At 48.0% G+C, this 15,403-nt stretch overlaps 1 protein-coding gene across 1 annotated transcript; it reads right to left on the bottom strand.

Annotated features, from left to right (window-relative positions):
• Nucleotides 1–5,614: 5,614 nt before the first annotated feature.
• On the bottom strand, nucleotides 5,615–13,934 carry Ensa (endosulfine alpha). Its single transcript, XM_028856226.2, has 4 exons — nucleotides 13,731–13,934; nucleotides 11,315–11,440; nucleotides 9,156–9,322; nucleotides 5,615–6,325 (listed from the first exon to the last, which is right to left on the bottom strand). Exons 1-4 carry the CDS (start codon nucleotides 13,785–13,787, stop codon nucleotides 6,310–6,312), a joined length of 366 nt encoding a protein of 121 aa, XP_028712059.1. The 5' UTR covers nucleotides 13,788–13,934; the 3' UTR covers nucleotides 5,615–6,309.
• Between the last annotated feature and the right edge of the window lie 1,469 nt (nucleotides 13,935–15,403).

The raw sequence follows: 15,403 nt of genomic DNA, 5'->3' as shown, positions 1-15,403 counted from the left end.
GATTTCGGGGAATCCAATGCCCTCTTCTGGCCTCCCCGGGCATGTATGTGCAGGTAAAACACCCATACACATAAAAATAATTTGTTTTTAAATTAAAAAAAAAAAGTCCAGTCAGGCACATGGTGCATAAAGTGTTTACTACTCAAGCATGAAGACCCGAGTTCGGATCCCCAGAACCCACGCGGACGCTGGGTGTGGTGGCATGTGCCCGACAGAGGATGACACCTGAGGGTGATCTCTGCCACCCACATGCACACCTGCATGCATATTCACACACATCACGACCACCCCCACATCAAAATACCAAACCCAGGATTTAAAACTAAGCAGCCACGCTGCCGTTAAATCCATTCTTTAGCCAGGCACGATGGCACATGCCTGTTAATTCCAGCACTTGGGAGGCACAGGATCTAGGAAGTTCAAGGCCAACTTGTTCTACCCAGCAAATTCCAGGTCAGCTAAGCAGAAAGGGAACCAACTCCCAGGGATGTCCTCTGCCCTCTGCCAGTACTGTGGTGTTTGCTTCCTCCTACCATCCCCCACTAAATAAATACAATGTAATAAAAAAACCTAGTTGGCTGATTCAACTGCAATTGACCTCCGCCCTCCACACGCACACACACAGGTGAGTGCACCAGCACACACATGTAAGTGCATCTCCATCAAATTAACAAAACGTAAATTCCTGTTCCCCACAATTTGGCATGGGCCCATCTAAAACAGACCGGAGCAGATCTCTGCTTGAAATCCCCTTGGTGGTTCCTACACCCTACACCTGCTGCACATATATTATCCTCTGGGAGTCGCCGCCTCCTTTTCTACCCCTGGCCTGGCCCCGAGTCTGTAGTTCTTGATTCTGTCCAGGCTCTTGCACACGTCTAGTGTTGTGCCTCTACCAGTGTCCTCGTCCCCCCCCACCCCCCACCCCCCGTCCCCCCCCCTCCCAAAGCTGTCGTGTCTGTCAGAACTTCCTCATAGTCTTCGCTCCCTCCCTCCCTCTGTTGTTGACCCAGTATTCTTCCTCTACTCTCCGACCCGTGTGCCCGGAGCTCATACAGTTTCCCCTTTTCACTTTTGACACATATGTTGACCTAGCTGTCTTTGAACTTGCTATGTAGACCAGGCTGACCTCAAACTTGTGGTGATCCTCCTGCCTCTGTGACCTGTGTGCTAGGATACAGGCATTTGCTACCACACGTGGTTTGAGACAGAACCTTACTACACTGTAGCTTGCCTGGAACTTCCAATCCTCCTGCCTTAGCCTTCCAAGTGCTAGGATTACAAGGATGCACCGCCATGCCTGTATTCCCTGTTCCTTTTTATTTATTTTATGTGTATAGTGTTTTGTCTGTACATATGAGTGCACTGTATGGGTGCCTGATCCTCACGGAAGCCAGAACATGGTGTAGGATCCCCTGGAACTGGAATTACAGACAGGGACAAAGGAACCTACATTATAGAACTAGGATTAAATGAGTTGATCCTAATTATCTGCTTGACGACACTGCTCAAACTATTTGGGAAATTGTTGTGAAATAGAATTTTTTGTTTGTTTTGTTTTTTGAGACAGGGTTTTACTGTGTAGTTTTGGTGCCTGTCCTGGATCTTGCTCTGTAGACCAGGCTGGCCTCGAACTCACAGAGATCTGCCTGGCTCTGCCTCCTGATTGCTGGGATTAAAGGCGTGCGCCACTGCTGCCCGGCTGGAATTTTTTTTAGACTTTAAAAAAAAAAATTTAATTATATACATTGGGGTTTTGCCTGCATGTATGTCTGTGTGAGGATGCTAGACCCCCTGGAATTGGAATTACAGTTGTGAACTGCCATATGGGTGCTGGGAATTGAACCTGGGTCCTTCGGAAGAGCAGTCAGTGCTCTTAACCTCTGAGTCATCTCTCCAGCCCTGGAATAGGATATTTTTTAAAAAACTATGTAAAGATGTGTTGCAGAGTATTTAACTATGTAAAGATGTGTTGCTGTTTTACCTTGCCTGCCTAAGGCACCAGATTGGTCTGATAAAAAGCTGAATGGCCAACAGCTAGGCAGAGAAGGGATAGGTAAGGCTGGAGAGCAGAGAGAAAAGGGCAGCCAGCTGGAGACCAGCCAGTCAGACATGGAGGAAAGCAGGAAAGCAAATGGACAATATGTAGATAAGGTAAACAAGCCTTGAGGTAGCACATAGATTAATACAAATGGGTTAAGTTTAAAAAAAGAGCTAGCTAGAAACAAGCCTAAGCTAAGGCCAAGCATTCATAACTGCAAGTCTCCGTGTCATGATTTGGGGGCTGCCAGTCCAAGAAAGCCTAGTACAGGAAATACTGTTTTTTTCTATCCTCTGTGTAGATGGACCACCTCTGTGTAGATGTAACATCACTATGTCATCCATTCTCTTGCAATCCCTCTAATGTCATCTCATTAATGGCAGTGGCATGGATCATCCACCTTGTATTTTAGCATGGTGCCTGGCATATTCTGAGCATTAGTAAATGGCCTTTGAGCTGGACCACTGAAACCCTCCCTCCTTTTCAAGGCTCAGGCTTGTATATCAGCACGTGCACTCAGCTGGATGTTCTTCTCCTCAGGGCCGTACTGCCTTAGCCGCCTGCCTGACCTTATACGGAGGGGTTCCTGCGAAGCTTATGCTGTCTTCCCAAGTTTACTTCACACTGCTGGGTCATAAGCATGGCGGGTCCCACTTTACACCACACAGTATCCTACTGTAGACACCTCCCCTTCCCTTCTGGTTTCCTCCAAGGCAGCTGATTGGCAGGTGCAGCGTGCTATGTAGACCTGGCTGGCCTCAACTAGCCATGTAAACTATTCTCTTACCTTTACCGTTGAGAACTGGGTTACTAGCATGTGGTGGGCCTTGAATTCATGACTTTTCTACCTCTACCTCCTCAGTGCTAAGATGACGTGTGTACCATTACTCTTTTTTTTTTTTTTTTTTGAGACGGTCTCACTATGTATCCCAGGCTAGCTTTGGACATGTGGCAATGCTCTTGAGTACTAGGGTTACAGGTGTGTGCCTGCCACCTTGTCTGGCTTATGACTATCTTTCCTATGTGTAGGCACACTAGTTAAAGTCAATCCTGGCGGACCAGTGACTTGATCCCTGCCACTGTTCACACATCCAAAGGCTCAGGGGACAGGCCTGTTGTCACAATCATCCCCTGCTGTGTTCCAGCAGTGGAACAGCCTTCACCCCACTCTCCTGAGACAAAGACTTCAGAAAACAGCTGGCTGAAAGAATCTGCAGGGCTGAGTGTAGCTGTGGTGATCTGCCTTCAACCTCAGCACACAGGAGGAGGCAGGAGTCAAGTTTGGGGTCAGCCTAAGTTACACAGGAAATGTTTTTGAAAAAAAAAAAAAGGTAGATATAGAATTTGTTTACCTTGGTTGCTTGGGTCTTTGTATGAATAAAGAATAAATGGCAATATTTAAATTACTTGTGACAAAGTCTCCCTGGCTCCCTGGCTGTCTTGGAACTATGTAGACCAGGTTGACCTTGAACTCAGAGGTCTACCTGCCTCTGCCTCCCAAGCGCTGGGTCAAAAGCCTGCACAACCACTTTGGGCCCTGTATTTATTCATTCATTTATTTAGAGATAGGTCTATGTAGCCCAGGCTGGCCTCAAACTCCTAAGCGCTCCATCTGCCTCTGCTTCCCAAGTGCTGAGATTAAAGGCGTGCCCTGCCAGGCCAAAGTCCATCCCTATTTTAAAACAAATTTATTACGCGTGTGCACCTGTACTCTGAAGAGCCAGCTCTCTGCCCCCACCTTTATGTGGGTTCTGGGTGTTGACCAGGTAGTCAGGTTGTGTGGCAAGTACATCACCTGCGGAACCAGCTCCTCAGCCCTAAATAGCAAGTTTTTGTTATTTTGTAGACAGGGTCTCTGTGTAGCCCTGGCTGTCCTGGAACTCATTCTGTAGACCAGGCTGGCCTTGAACTCATAAGAGATCCACCTACCTCTGTCTCCCAAGTGCTGGGATTAAAGGTGTGCGCCGCCATTGCCCAGCTCCAAATAGAAAATTTTAAAACTGATACGTAAGTATCCCAAAACATTTCTTGGTACCCAGGGATTTTCAAAGTTACAGCTTAAACCTAAGGTCCAGGGACTCCAGAAGAGCAGAGAGGTTTTAAGATTAAGGGTCTAGTGCAAGCTCTTCCTGGGTGTGCTGCTTTCCAAGGAACTTATTTCCATACCTCAACTTCCTCACTTGTATGGAAATGAACTTGCACCACTGGATGCTCTGACACACTTTCCCACTCCCCAGACAGAGGTGCCTGGTGGACACAAGCCTAGGGTTTGGGGAAAGGCACAGAACTAGGAGCTCTCACGGGCTCCATGCAGCAGCAGCACTGCCCACACCAGGAATACAGAGCCTTCCGTTTGTTCCTGTCCAAGTACTGAACCTTTTCACCTAGTATTCTTTCAGCTACATAATAAACTTTTTTTGCCCGTGTTCTTGTTGTTGGGTGTACACATGTCATCATGCATGTGACAGTGCCCTCTACTGGGTGCTGAGAATAACTTCCTTGTGGGTTCCAGGAATCAAACTCGGGCTTGGCTGCAAGTCCCCTTAACCATGTTTTGTTTTGAGACAGAGTCCTACCACATAGCCCTGACCTTAACTCACCATACAGAGCAGGCTGACCCTTGAACTTAACAATCCTTTGCCTCTACTTCTGGAGTACTAGGTTTAAAAGCAAGCACTACCATGTCCAGGTGTTTTTTTCAAAATAGGGTTTTATGTTTATGCAGCTGATGATGACCTTGAACTCCTGATCCTCCAGCCTCCATTTCCCAATGGCTGGAATGTCAGGCACGTGCCAGTATATGCTGCAGTATAGCAGCTCAGCACACTTCTTTTTAATGCTTTTTCATTCAACCAGGCTCACTGTTCAGCAGGACAAACTTTTCAGGATGTATCATAATCCCTGGCTAAACCAGAAGAGAGAAATCCAGAGACATCTCAAGCAGTTACAAACTGACTTGACAAGCTTGACTAAGAAAAACAATGTCCTGGATACTGAGAGCAAGGCATCTTCTCCAGTGCAGAGCCACCCCCACCCCAGAATACTGGTGATTTCACGCAGCTCTGTCTCTTGCACTTCCCTTAAATGATTTCAGTGGCAGGATTTCAAGAAGGCAGGTTTGGACATCACATGGGGATAAGTCACTTGCTTCCTGCCAGTCAGGAACAGAAAGGCCAGTTTCTTTTGCTTATTACTAGGAACTCGAATTTCTTCCACATAGACTCAGAACGCAGGAATAGAAACTGAAGGGGAAAAGGAAGAACGGGTCCCAGTTTTGGGAGCCTGTACTAAGCTTTGGGTATAAGTATACCACTTAATCAAGTGCCCTGAACCTCTCATCTTGTAGGGGGATGCACCTTCTGTATTAGCTACAGAGGATGGACAGTGGCTAGCACAGGCCCGATCTGTGTGCCAACATTCCTGCTCCCTCTCCCAAGTAACACAGTCAGGAGGTCAGACTGTCTGCCCCAAGAGAGCCCTGTGTTCCTTACAAACTCAGGGACCACACCAATCTCCCCCTCAATCACATTTTCACCCTCCCAAACCCCAATAAAACACACCAACTGCTTCAGAGTATTTCTGGGTTTGGTTTTTTCCATGGGTGTTTTTTGTTATTCTTGTTTTATTTCAAATACTGAAAAAAATCCCCCAGGGGTCTGTGGGGCTCCCCACTCACTGCCCTTCTCCCCATAGCAAACCTGTTTCAAGGACAGTACTTTTTTAAAGGAACAATTAACACTGAACCCTCAGCTTGCTCTGCAGAACCAGAGAAACTGTGTACACTGTAAAGAGCACAATTCCTTTTCTCCGACTCCAGGTCACTAGCCGCATTCCAGTAATGCGTCACTCTTCAGAGTTGAACCAGAGGCCCTTATCATTAGTCTGCTGACAATCCCTTCACCTTACAACCATCCCAAACCTGTGGTTAAGGAGAATGATAGGAAATTTTCTTTTTTATCAGCTACAAATCCTAATTCATTTCCCCCACATCTTCCACTCCACCCCCTCAACCCCACCCTTGGGATTTCAATAAAATTTCTCCCAACAAGTATTTGGAAAAAAAGGTAGAACAAAAAAAAAGTTCAAGGTCTTGGTGCTCAGCCCCAGGGGCTCCATGTGCTGGGACACCAGTGGGCAGGGGTCTCTGCCTCTCTAGCCTGCACCTGGGCCACCTCCTGACCCCTGGCTGCAAAAGCAGGGAGGGGCAGGAGCCAGCACAGGACCCCAAGTGGGCGGCATCTCCCGATCTGGTGGAGCCCCAGGCAGCATCATTCACCTTGGCCACTGTGGATGAACACAAGAAGAAACAACAAACAAACACACACACAAAAAAACGCTGTCAAGTAAAGGGGAGAACCTCTTGAATTCCACCCCAGTCTCAACCCCATGGCTTCTCCAAATACTTCTTTAGGCTACCCAACACATGCCTGGATATTAATCACAAGGAAGTCGAAAAAAACAAAAACCTAAAAAACTTAGTCTTTTCCTATTTACAAACAGAATGTTTTCTGTCTTTTTGATATACTCATGGAGAACAGAAAAACGCTTCTCGAGACCTCAGGTAACTGGAAGTCTCCAGTGGAGATTAAGACGCCTGCCTGCCTCAGGAGTCATGCATGCACAGCCAGCAGCAGCTGTGGAGAAGGAAACACAGCGGTGACGACGTGGTGACTGGCAGACACCAGGTCAGGCTGCACACTTGTTCGGAGGGGCTAAATAGCCTGGTTTTAATCAAATGCAATTACCCTTCCTTGCTAAGAAACCAGCCTGAGAAGCAAAGCTTATTTGCTTCCTTAGCATGGAGGCGCGAGACTAAGTCTGATTGTGATTTCCTTCCCTCTCCTGTCTCTGGCCCCACTTGTGCTCATGAGTGAGTGTGTGTGCACACACGTGTGTACCCACTTGTGCTCATGAGTGAGTGTGTGTGCACGCACGTGTGTACCCTTGTGCTCATGAGTGAGTGTGTGTGCACGCACGTGTGTACCCACTTGCTATTGTGTATATTGCTGGAGGCTGTAACTAGGGCCACCTGCAGGACAGGAAAGTATGTACATCTAAACTTATTCTCTAGCCCTCTCTTTGCTTTTTATGTGAGACAGGGTCTGATTAAACTCCCAAGGCCAGCTTTGAATGCACTCTGTAGCCCAGGCTAGCCTTGAAGTACCAAATCATTGTGGCTCAGCTTTTTTAACAGCTAGGATTACAAGCTAGCTTGATTTTCTTATTCCTCCTGTCCCTTCCTAAAAACCAGACTCACCGTGAACACCAGCCTTGAAGACACAAAACTGACCAATAGAGAAGGCAGCTCAGACAGAAAAGGTGCAGAACTCGAGAAGATCGGAGATGAAGAAAACGTACAAAATTATATATATATTTATATATATAATAACGTGACATAGCTATGTACAACATGGCTGGGACACTGAAGAAACTATACAATGATGTTCAGCATTGTCCCCTTCCCACATGGACTTCAGGTTAAGGATGACAGCATGAGAGAATGGAGCAAAAACACAAAATTATATACAATTACAATGAGGGTCAAGGAGATCGGGGCCAGGGAGACCAGGGATCCTGCTCTCTCCACTCCTTCCTCACCAACCTACGCCTACCCAATCTGAACGACAGCCAGAGACCAGAGCGGCCAGTCAGGAGGAGAGCGTATTTACACCCTTTCCCCCGACACACACAGCAACGAACTCGCTGGACAGTCTACGGGCACGCTGGACTCTGAAGGGGAGACAGACTGCATCGGCCTGCTCTTCTGAGCAGTTCCCACTCGGGTCCTCTCTGCTGTTAACAAGCAGGTGGCATTCAGTAAGATCCAGGCCAAACTAGCGATGAGACAGCAAGCCAGGCTGCTGTCTCCCTCCCACACCCTCTCTCCAGCCTCCACCAGTGAATCATCCGCCAAGGACCAGCTGCTCCAGCTGGCAGGAGCACTCACTCCTGGGGGCCAGCTCCGCTCATCCCCTTTCTTCTTCCATGCCTAACACACACCTAGCATCTGATTAGATCTGAAGCATGAATGCCACGTGACAGCCTACTTCCTCAGGCCCATCCAATCTGCTGCCAGAGCGGGTTTGTAGCAGCTAGGGTCACCTGTCGACCCAGGAAGATGGGGGGAGTCAAAAAACTTGCAGGGCTAGCTTCTCCGGGATTGCTCCGGCTCTCCCTCTCTCAAGAAGGCTATGATACCTATGAGATTCTGTAGTCTGAAGGTCTGGCCCTTCAATCTCAAACTTCCTCTCTTCCCAAGTAGCACCCTCCTGTTCCCGTCCTCTGGCAACAGGCCTGCCTCAGTTCTGGTTTTATGATGACGAGCAGTTCCGGCAGGTGTAGGATTTAGAGTCAGAATTAGCCTATACACGTTTCCTTCTCTTTAGAGATGAGGAACAGAATCCACAGAGGTTACATGACCCGGCCAAGCTCATATACAGGTGCTGCTGAGCATGGGCAACACTTCAGCCCAGGTATTTCAACTCCTAAACTCTTTCCACTATCCCATAATACTTTCAAAAGCAACAGGCTGGAAAAGAACAGAACCCAATTTTCCATGAGTAACTTTCACCAAACTCTGCCTTCCTTGGGCCGCAGGACGACTGTCGGAGGTTCGGGGGACACTGTGGTTGTGGGCAAGCCAACCCTTCTCGGCTCTGAAGGTCCCCCGAACCCCCACAATGGGAACACAAAGCACAGAGGCCTCAGGGACAACACACTTAGAAGCACAGAGAGCATCTCCTTCCTCTACCTTTCCCAACGTGTCAGCTCAGCCTTGGGACGCTGAACTGCCTCACTGCTCCGAGACTCAGCCTGTCCCAGGACTCGGCCCTCCAAAAGGAGACCTCACACCCTGCACATTTCTCAGCACAGGAACAGCCGCAGCACTATACAGTCCTAGTCTTTCCTACTTTGGGGTCTCTACTGGGCTACAGTGAGGGTGCACAAGTTTCAATTTAGCCAAAGAAACGAACTCAGAGTCCCTCTTCAACCTAAGCCCCCAGCAGAATGACTTCCGGGATGGCAAGCTGAGCTCTGACTAGGTGCCCATTCCCTGCCTATAATATATAAAAGTCCAGTGGGTGAGGAAGGGGAAGAGAGGGGCCCAGGTTACCCCGCAAGCTTGCTGGTGACGAGCGAGGACTTTCTCTGGGGCAGGTCCTGTGGGGTGGGGATGTGGTCTCCGGTCACCAGGTTCTTGTCTGGCCCTGCACTCGGCAGCTGCTTGTTCTTCATCTTGGCTTTGGCCATGTTGTAGTCTCCTGAGTCAAAGTACTTTTGCTAGGAGACAGGAAGGAGGCTTAGATGAACGTGCCACTCCGGCGGCTTCAAACACAGACTCCAACCTACCACCAGCACAGGCTCTCATGCCACCCGGCTGTCCAAGTTCCTCACGCACAGTCCACATTACTCACTTGTACTGACAGTCTCTCCTAGCATGTTCTGACCCTGTCCTAGAAGAAACGTGTACCTTCATAGTTTCAGGGGCAGTTCTATCCCCAAACCTGGTGACAGCTCCTACACCTTTCTGTACAGGATGCACACAATCAGAACCACTTACTTCATTAATAACAGCTTACGGAGGGCCTTGCTAGGGCAAAGCAATACCTTGGTGTTGGGGAAACAAATGAGTAAGATTCAAAGAAGGTCAATCTGGGGCTACCAGCACCAGAAACCAACCTGGACCAACTCCGAGTTAGAATGACTCTCTCAGACCAGGAACAGGAAGTGGGCGTGCCCACGAGGCAGTGTGCTTTCTGGACCCCCACCACTCCCACACATGTTCTATGCTGAGACAGTCTGCCCACGCCCGGCTTGCCTGAGGCGAGATAAGCGGCAAATCAGCACCACGCCATCCTCTGTGACTAAGACCAGCACCTGGGGTTCTCCGGAGGAAGCCACTTGCTCCCAGACACTCCAGCTTAATCCTTAGTCTGCCTGTCAGCTTTGGGAGAGACACCAGACCCAGAGGCAGACCGGAAGGCCATTCTGGTTGGTTGGCTGGTTTTATAAACTTCTGTGATCTTATAGGTTGAATCCAGGCTGAACAAGTGCTTTCCCTTGGGGCTTCATCCCTTATCATTCTGTACATGAAAAAGAACTGGCTGCGTGTTTTGTTTATTCTTTTATTTATTTACTTTTTTTCTCTCTGGAAGACAGAGTCTCACTATGTAGCCTCAGCTGTCCTAGAACTTACTATGTAGACCAGGCTGGCCTCAATCTCACAGAGATCTGTATACCTCTACTTCCCCAGTGTTGGGATTAAAGGCATGTACTTTTCTATTTCTAAAGATTTGAAACATTTTTTATTTATGTGTGCATATATGTCTATGGAAGCCAGCGAGGGGTCAGATCCTCCGGGACCTGAAGTCACAGGCAATTGTCAGCTGCCTGATGTGGGTGCTGGGAACAAAGCTTTGGCTCTCGGAACAGCAGCAGCCCCGCTCTCCAACTGCTGACCCAGCCCTCTTTTTCTGTTTTTTTTTTTTTTGTTTGTTTGTTTGTTTGTTTGTTTTGTTTTTAAATTACTTTTATTTTATGTGCATTGGTGTTTTGCCTTCAGGTATGTGTGTGAGGATGTCAGATCTTGGAATTACAGATTGTCATGAGGTGCCACGTGAATGCTGGAAACGGAACCTGATCCTCTAGAAGAACAGCAGGTGTCCTTTACCAGTGAGCCATCCCTTAGCCCCTCTCTGTTTCTGTTTGGTTTCCTTTTCTTTTTAAAGGCAGGGTCTCATTTTAGCCTAGGCTGTCCTGAACTTACTCTGTAGACCAAGCTGTTCTTGATTCTGTGGTAATCTTCCTGCTTCAGCTTAGGTGTTGAGCTCCACCCAGCTACAGTAAGTTTCTTGGGGGAGTATAGGTAATGTCTGGTGCTAGTCTGAAGAAACCTAGTGCTCAGGCTGAAGATCTGTGAATCTTCTGACACGATCTGCTCTAAAATTTGTCTCTCAGCCTTAGTAAGGCCACAGCCCTTAACCCCAGCACCACTCAACGAGGCAAACGCTCGGCACAAGACTCACTTCCAGGCTCTAGCACCCTGTCTGCACTCCCCATCTCCCACCCACCCGAACGTCCAACACTAAAGCCTTCACTCCCTACAGTCAGAAGGGAACTGACATCATCGCAGAGATGCACAATAATCTCTTTTCGTCTTTTCAAGTTTCTAATTCATCTCAACGACTGCCCAATAACCAAACCTACAGAAAAACATGCGTAGAACCTCTACAGACTTCATCCAAGGTGCCACAGTAAAAGGGTGCCGCATACCCCTTTCTGGAGTCTCTTCATGAGGAAATCGGAGCCTCCAGGCTTTTGTCCTAGGCTTGGATATTTGGCCTTTAGCTTTGCCTCCTCAGCTCTCTCAGGGAGAATACCTTCTTTCTCCTGGGTGTCCTGAAGAAAACAAGCCAACTGAAATTAAAGACTGAAAAACAATGACTTCTAAAATCTGATAACCTTTACATCATTAACTTATTCCTGAAGACCTATCGGCTTGTAAACATGCCATCTCCACTCTGCTCTTTTTAGAGAGTGTATGTTTTAAAGATTTATTTCTTTTATATGAATATGTTTGCATGCATGTATGAATGTATATCACATATATGCATGGTGCCCTCAAGGTTAAGAAGACATCAAATCTTCTAGAACTAGACCCTATAGATGGTCACGAGCCACCATGTGGGTGCTGGGAATCAAACCCAGATCCTTTGCAGAGCAACAAGAGCAGCCAGACAGTGGTGGTGTACACCTTTATCCCTCTCTGGGCTTCAGAGCAAGTACCAGGGCAGCTAGGGCTACACAGAGAAACCCACTACAAACTACAACTGCTCCTAACTACTGAGTCATCTTTCCAGCTCCTCTGATCTTAAATTTAGACCCTTGTTCAAATCCCCAAGGTTCAAGATAACCGTATCTAGTGAAGAAAAAGACAAGCTAGTTCTTATACTACACCCAGGGAACCACCCGATGACCTGTGAGCACTAGGCTAAAGGCAATATCTAAACACGGTTCCTGAATCTTAGTGCTCACTCAGCACCAACAGCAGGAAAGACACAAAAGGAACTGGCCAGCCCTTTTAGCAATACCAGGTAAGTGGGAGAGTTTCTGGCCATCCTACAGGTCAAAGGAGCTGAGTCTTCTGAGAGGCTCCGTCCTCATTCAGACTCTAAGAAGCCATCTGGTCTCAGTGTGGAGGATGCTAGACATGCGGCCTATTCCAAAGATATCCCCCTGAGTAATCCACTTCCATAAATGTAGGCAGACAGGAGGTAAACAGAGTTAACGTGACATTAGTTTTAACCTCAAGAAAATAAGAAACTAGTTTCACTGTGGTATTTATATAACAGTCTCATAAAAATAATAAAAAGATTAATGCTTACTCCAGTGAGAGGTAGGTGATAGAAGTCTGGGAAACACCAAAGCTCAAATTGTTTACAGAGGTTCTCATCACTGTCTCCTCCTCCTCCTCTCCTATGTAGCCCTGGCTATTCTGGAACTCTCTATGTAGACCAGGCTGGCCTTAACTCACAGATTTCCCTGTCTCTGTCTCCCTAGTGCTGGATTAAAAATGTATGCCACTACCACTGGCTGGTCTCTTGCTTCTTGTGGGCGCGTCTATTAGTTTATTCATTTAATTATTATTTTTTGGGGGGATAGGGTCTCACTCTGATGACCAAGGCACCTTCTGCCTCAGCCTCTGGAGTGCTGGGTGTGCCACACTTGGCTGCTTTCTTTTTTCTTTTTCTGGTACTGGGTTATAAAGAGCCTCGTTATGCTAACAAAACAGTCTACCATTTACTTATAGTTCCAGCTCCCCTGGCTGCACTTTAACGATTTGGGTTTTTGTTTTTTCCCCTGCTTGGTTTTCTCTGTGTAACCCTGGTTGTCCTGGAACTCGCTCTGTAGACCAGGCTGGCCTTGAATTCAGAGATCCACCTGTCTCTGCCTCCCGAGTTAAAGGCTTGCACCACCACTGCCTGGCTAGTGGATTTTTCTCTTGACAACTCAGGTACTGATGTAACAGAAAGTGTATTTAATGCGTCCTGAAGTTCAGTGTATAGAGAGCACAAGAAGGGGTTTTGTTGGCATTCGTGTTTTCATCATGCGATGGTGGGTGGACTATATCCCACTAAGGAGGAATTCAAGGGGATCTCCAAGGCACTGACGGTGAACAACCAACTATCCCTATCAAAATAGGTCTGAGGAAGTTGTTACCTGAACTTAGCCAAGGTAATAATTACTCTTCCCCCCCTCCCCCAATTCCCGTTTATTTTAAACGTCTTCACCTTGACCTGCATCTTTCTGTGGCTGAGGGTGAGTTCCAGTCTGATGGCTGGTCACTTACCTCTACTAATCAAGCAGCCCATTTACACCCTAGGACCACCAGCCATCCCCCTTTCATTCGCCTCATCTTTCCAAACACCCGCCCACGCCAGAGCTCGGCCAATGATAGAACAGCTTCCAAGGGCTGACTAGAAGGCTGACTGGCCAATAAGGAAGGGAGTCGCACAGAATGACAATCGGATTGACGAATCGACATCAGAGTACCAGGCCGCGCCGAAATGCAGCCTGTGCGACATAGGCAGTGGCCAACCCCTGTGGAGCTCGAGGCAGAGGCGGCCAATCAGCGGCGGCGGGGGCGGATTCCGCCCGCGCGGCTACCCCCGCCTCCCCCTCCTCTCACCTGCTTCTCCTCGCCAGTCTCCTCCGCAGGGTTCTCTTCTTCTTGTTTCTGGGACATGGCAGGACCGGGACTGTGCAATGCCGGGCCCGGGAAGTCAGCCGGAAAAGGGAAGGGGGAGGGGAAACGGGGACAACCTGAGCGGCTGCCTCGGCTCCTGTCACTATGGTTGCTCAGTCAAAATGGCGGCCCGAGCCCGTGACGTTGAGACCGCCCCCTCCTATGCGAGCCAATCAAAGAGGGCTTGATGGGGCAATGACGTAACGACACACCAATAAGCGTTGGTTGGAGGGGGCGCGGAATCAGAGCTGACAGGCAAGCTAGAACACCAACTGAGAAAGAGAGCAAGCCGCAAGAGCCAATTGGAAGCCTGCAGGGAGCTTAGGGGCAGGACAGCTAGCTTGGGTATTTTTGCTTCTTGGGTGGGCAGAACCTTCCTTCAGTTTCTTGGCCAGGTCTTGGGCAGGCCTTCGAATGTCAAACCAGAGGGCCAACATGGAAACCCTGGTGCCAAGGATTAAGCTTTGAGAGGTGTTACAAAGAAAGTTTCCGACGTCCACAAATAAAAATTGGGAGGACAAATTGGTAATTCATCAGTTTTCAGGGACTGAGTGCTAGCTTGTACCAGCTGTCTTGTATGGCTTTCGTTCCACACTTTAGTCTTTATGTAGGCATTATAATTAAGAGTCATTCTGTGGCTAGGTGGTAGTGGTGGTGGTGGCGGCGGCGGCGGCGGCGGCGGCGGCGGCGGCGGCGCACGCCTTTAATCCCAGCACTTGGGAGGCAGAGGCAGGTGGATCACTGGGAGTTTGCGGCCAGTATTATCTACAAAGTCAGTTCCAGGACAGCCAGGACTGTTACACAGAGAAACTGTGTCTCGTAAAAACAAAACAAAACAAAAAGTCATTCTGTGGAGACCTAAATCCTTGGAATTAGGAGTGCAATCCTAGGTACATGGTAAACATTTAGCACATATATTAAATACCTGTTAAACAGAATCACAGTTCAACAATAGTTCTAAACCTGTGATACTCGCACAAAGGATGCTGAAGCAGGAAGATCTCTCGCGTTTGAGGCCAACTTAGGCTAAACAAAGCGACCTTGTCTCAAAAACTAAAAGTAACCAAGGAAAATTTAGTATCTGTCAGTAGATAGTACTGTATTACTTTTATAGGAATATATACATAAGGCAGCCTCTGCCCTTCAAAGCATTTTAATTCTCAACATTAAGTCTTCTAAGAGTGTTAGTCAAAAAGTATTACATATTTATATTCTGAATACTTGGTCTAACTGTAGGGTGAAAAGGGCCAAGGAAAAACACCCTGACCCTGACTTGAGAACAGGGATTGAAATCCCACCAATCCCTGAGCACGAAAACCCAGGAATCCCAAGCTACCCTGGAAAGTTCCACTGACCCCAACAATCCCTATATAAACTCTGTACCCTGTTCAGTTTGCTGCTTCCTCATTCTAGAGGCAGCCACCCTCCTGGGTTCTTTCCTCCCAATAAATTTCTTAAATGAGGTTTGAGTGACCTTCTTTTATAGAAGTGGAGTGAAGCAGGGGAGCAACAACTTTCCCTGGAGGCCAAGTGGAGCCGAGCAGAGCTCTAACAAACCCTCTTCTGCTGAAAGCCTCTCCTGCCTGAGCAGAGTTGTTAAATCAAGGAAACCTTTC

The sequence above is a fragment of the Peromyscus leucopus genome, chromosome 6 (genome assembly GCF_004664715.2).
Source record: "Peromyscus leucopus breed LL Stock chromosome 6, UCI_PerLeu_2.1, whole genome shotgun sequence".
Taxonomy (NCBI): domain Eukaryota; kingdom Metazoa; phylum Chordata; class Mammalia; order Rodentia; family Cricetidae; genus Peromyscus; species Peromyscus leucopus.
Note: the sequence above shows the minus strand (reverse complement) of the source record. Positions and strands in the feature narration are given on the sequence as shown.